This window comes from Oryzias melastigma, unplaced genomic scaffold (assembly GCF_002922805.2).
Source record: "Oryzias melastigma strain HK-1 unplaced genomic scaffold, ASM292280v2 sc01162, whole genome shotgun sequence".
NCBI classification, from domain to species: Eukaryota; Metazoa; Chordata; class Actinopteri; order Beloniformes; family Adrianichthyidae; genus Oryzias; species Oryzias melastigma.
The window spans coordinates 1-4,105 of NW_023417746.1; the positions used below are offsets into that span (position 1 = coordinate 1).

Genomic DNA, 4,105 nt, shown 5'->3' on the forward strand with positions numbered 1-4,105 from the left:
CAATACTTACGGTAGCAGGACTGAGAACGCTGGAAAATCTCCACGTGGATTAGGCATGGCCATTTCTTACTACTTACTTGCTACTCTACGTTGTTTAGCTCTTCGTAACAGCACAGGGTATGGGGCGGGGTAGTATCACAGAGAAACACCATTCCACTCTTATCACTGTTTATGTGTCTAAATAAGAAGGAAACTGAAAGCTGGTTCAGTCGGTGACAGATTCTGCTGTTCGCTCAGCACCTGGAGGCTCTGCTGCTTTGTCCTCCACTTGATGAGCAGGTTCTTGTAGAGAAGGCTTTTGGTTTGAATCCAGACTCCAGCATCTCGTCTGCGTGCAGGCCGCGTGCTGCCAGCACTCATCTGGATGCTGTACGGATGGGAGGTCAAACTGTCGATGCTGGCTTCAGCTGCAAACGACAGAGCAGTTGATCCCATGTGAGAGTTCTCATGGTAACTGGTGCACATATGGAGTTAAATTACCGCCAAAAGTCACCCACAATTAAAAAAAATTACAGTAAATCAAAGAATATAAACACTGGAGCCCCAGTGTTAAAGGATTAAACAGTGAGAAATATTTTTATTCATATTAGTTTTTGCTTTTATAATTTGGCAGCTTTTTGCGAAAAAAGTTTTTGCATTTTATTACATCATTATTTTAGGCTGTATTGTTTTGTTTGTTTGTTTTTTTAGCCAATTTTGTTCTTAGCCAGTAAATTGACAGTTCACATAATAATCTGCCATCTTCCACTTTCTCAGTATCTAGTAGTGTTAAACCCACCCCCCAACAACTTTTCTATGAGGATATAAATGTATTCCCAGGTCAGCAGATATATAATCTCTTCTCCTCATACAGGTTGGACATGCCCACAACAGCTAAGCAGAAGGGAGTTTGGCTAGCATTTTCTTCAAATGTTTAAGCACATCTAGTGGCTCCTCTCCATGTGCAGGAATAGCAGCTAAACAGAGTTCTTGCCAGTGTCTAAAATGGACATAAATCAATAACACTCCTCAAAGCTGCAGGTTTTTATGCTGCATTCATGGACTGCGTAGACAGTTTAGTTAAATGAACAGGAATAGAGCTGAGGGTCAGATTAAGGTCGTCTTACTCTAACTTTATTAATGAGAAAATATCTCTAGACTATGTTTCTTGGGTATTTTATATACTATATAACTACCACACTACGCCAATCCCTTTTAGTACCTTATCTGTGTTTTTTGAATTATCTGTTTCTTTTAAGAGACTCATTGGTGAAAATTGTGTTTTTGGTGTTTTTAACATGTTCTTGTATGATTTTTTTTTCTGATGGGGGAATTATTTAAAAGAAATTAAAATTAAAGTTGCAGTTCTGAGTATTTTTTATTCAAATTGTTGTAAGTCTAGTGCACACAAAAAAGGATGTTTGAAAAGAGCAAATTTATGATGTAAAAAAATAAGCTGGGTGGGCCACAAGATCCCACTCACAGACAAATAGATCCATGAACGTCTTTGTTTTCCTCGTCTGAGCTGGAATCTGGATCAAAACTATATGGCTGGATAGCTCCGATATTGATCGCCATTTTTGTAAAGTTAGGTTGAGGGTATGAGAGGCTATAAGCTAGCAGAAGAGCGTGCAAACAGATGGATGACTGGAAGTGGGGGTGGGCTTAGTCCACATCAACATCACTTACAATTTAGAAGTAAATTTCTAAAACAAGAAAACAAGAGTTGTTGTTTTTTTGTTTTTTTCGCTTAAAACTCCATGATCATTTAAAGACCACTGGTGGGAACACTTACAAAATAGATCAGAGTTGATCATAGTGGGACTTTAAAGCACCTTTGTCATTTAGAAGAAAGAAAAGCCTACTGGGACACAAAAATCAGCAGCATCTGGAGAAAGTTAGTCAGCAGAGAGCAGCATGAAGAGTTTGAGATTATCCTAGTAGTAGGGTCAAGTCAACCACCAAAAGTGTAAGCTTTTCCACTTTAAAAAGGTAAGATGTCTGTACGTGACACAATCGGTGCAGAGAAAATGTGGGGGAAAGACTCCCGGCAAATCCCATTGTCTGATTTAACGATATAATTTGCAAAATCCTCTGTAAAATTAAATTGGTCGCCTTCAAACAACCAATAATTCTGGCTCTCACAACGTAAAGAATCGTTGTTCTCCACTTGTTACTTGTATTAATGACACCTGTCAACAACCTGAAACTCCACTTTGGCTAAAACCAAAGAGCTGTCAAAGGACACCATGACAAAACTGTAGATCTGTACCAAACTGGGAAAACTGAATGTATTGAATGTATGTGGAGAAATAAACTGTGCGAGCAATTATTAGAAAATGTTAAAATTAACAGACCTCTCATAATCTACCTTGCTCCTACAAAAAACCGCACAAACCCCCATATGCCGCAGGTTCCTCTGACGCATAAACTCCACCGTTTTCTCCTTTTAATGTGCAAATGAACATTCACCCGCACATTTCAGCTCACTCGAATAGCTCATAAACCGCGTTTTTTGCAGGTTTCCACACTAAATAAAATCACATACTTAATTCTCAGACAAGCTGCACATATGCGCCTTTTCTTAACAGTTTGAAATACAGCCTTTTTACGCTAACGCCACCGACGCACGAGCCTATACGCACGAGCGCTGCTAGCTAGCTAGCTACCGCAGCATGACAGCTGCCGAAAAGGTTCGCGTGCGCACAGACACGTGGCATACTCACGGATGAAATACATTAAGGCATGTCTCTGTTCCGCTCTGCATCGGCGGGTTCTAAGCGCTGCTTTTTGTCCGGTGAAAGCCTAAAACCAGCTACTTCGTTTCTGTCGCTGCTACTTCCGGGAAACTGCAAGCCCACAGTCACTGCTTTGCTGACCAATCAGATCTGTTCCTTGAACGACTGACAGCCGCTCAACCAATCATATGTTAGCCTGTTGAGACTGTTGTCAAAACTACAAATGCTCAGTGAAGGAGAAACTTGTTCAACTGGGATCTTTGGAAATTTGTTTTTAAATTAAAGAATACGATTAAAGGTATCTAAAAGGATGCGCTCGGTCCAATCAGAAGCTTCTATTCATTAATTACAGTTTTTCCTAATTCTAAACCAGCTGATTTGATTCTCAAGAACATAATTCTGGTCTTTACCTCGAACATAATTTTCAAAACTCTGAGTCTACCCTTTCCAAAACACTTGGCACATTATCACTTTTAAAATATATTTGGGATTCACAACACACAAGATGCTAAACGTTAACACAAAGAGGCAAAACTCTGCTGCCATTAACACACAACTGATCAAAGCTGTTGCACATCAACTGCAGCAAATATCAGGAAAGTTTTGGAATAGCTGAAAGGCTTTTCAGAGATGTGTAAAACAAGTCAGACCTGAATCCAGACCAAAACTTGGACCCAGAAGAGAAGTACCAATGAGACCCAGGCCACCGTTATTGACAAGACATTGGTTAATGGAATGAGCATGAAGGAAACAGGTCAAAAGGCCAACCTTCAACCGAGAAGGTTAATTGAGGCATCAATTATATTGAAACTCAACGAAAAAATGAGAGAGAAGTTACAGTTTTTGTTGTTGGTCTTCATTCCTTACCTCTTTAATAGCTGAGGCGTCCCCGGTGACACTTGAACACATTTTTAACACACTGTAACTTTTCAAGCATTAACAGGATATTTCCAGCAGATTTTGAAGGAGACGGCAACAAAAGCTTTCTGTAGGGTTTTTATGACCTCAGTGAGAGATGATCCACAACAATAAATAACTGTCATCAGCATAAAGTACAAGTTAGCTTCTGAAAATTTTGTCAAATGTCACTAAAATAGAGGATAAATAAAAGGGGTTCCAATACCAAACCCTGTGGCACTCCTTTTTGGATGAGTCCCTATATTTCATTCACTGAGTTCTGTTATGCAACCAGATTTCACTCTGCCTTTGGAAGATAACTGCCAAGGATACTGAAAAAGCAAGTCACGTCTCCTGTGTTTCTGTATTTTCCAGTTTTGTCAGCTATCTATACAACTGTCTACGGGTGTCATCACCTGATACCTGTAACACAAGTAGTTTAGGAACCATGCAAATCCATGCTCTGGAAGTCCAACTCTCAGTAGCCTGTA

At 39.8% G+C, this 4,105-nt stretch overlaps 1 protein-coding gene across 1 annotated transcript; it reads right to left on the reverse strand.

The window, feature by feature from the left end:
- Positions 1-240: 240 nt before the first annotated feature.
- LOC112141643 (ATP-binding cassette sub-family A member 5) lies at positions 241-2,871 on the reverse strand (the record flags this gene model as incomplete). Its single annotated transcript, XM_024264776.2, is given in 2 exon segments — positions 241-407; positions 2,706-2,871. Coding segments are annotated over 2 exon segments (180 nt in total), but the record flags the coding sequence as incomplete, so codon positions are not given.
- Positions 2,872-4,105: the final 1,234 nt, after the last annotated feature.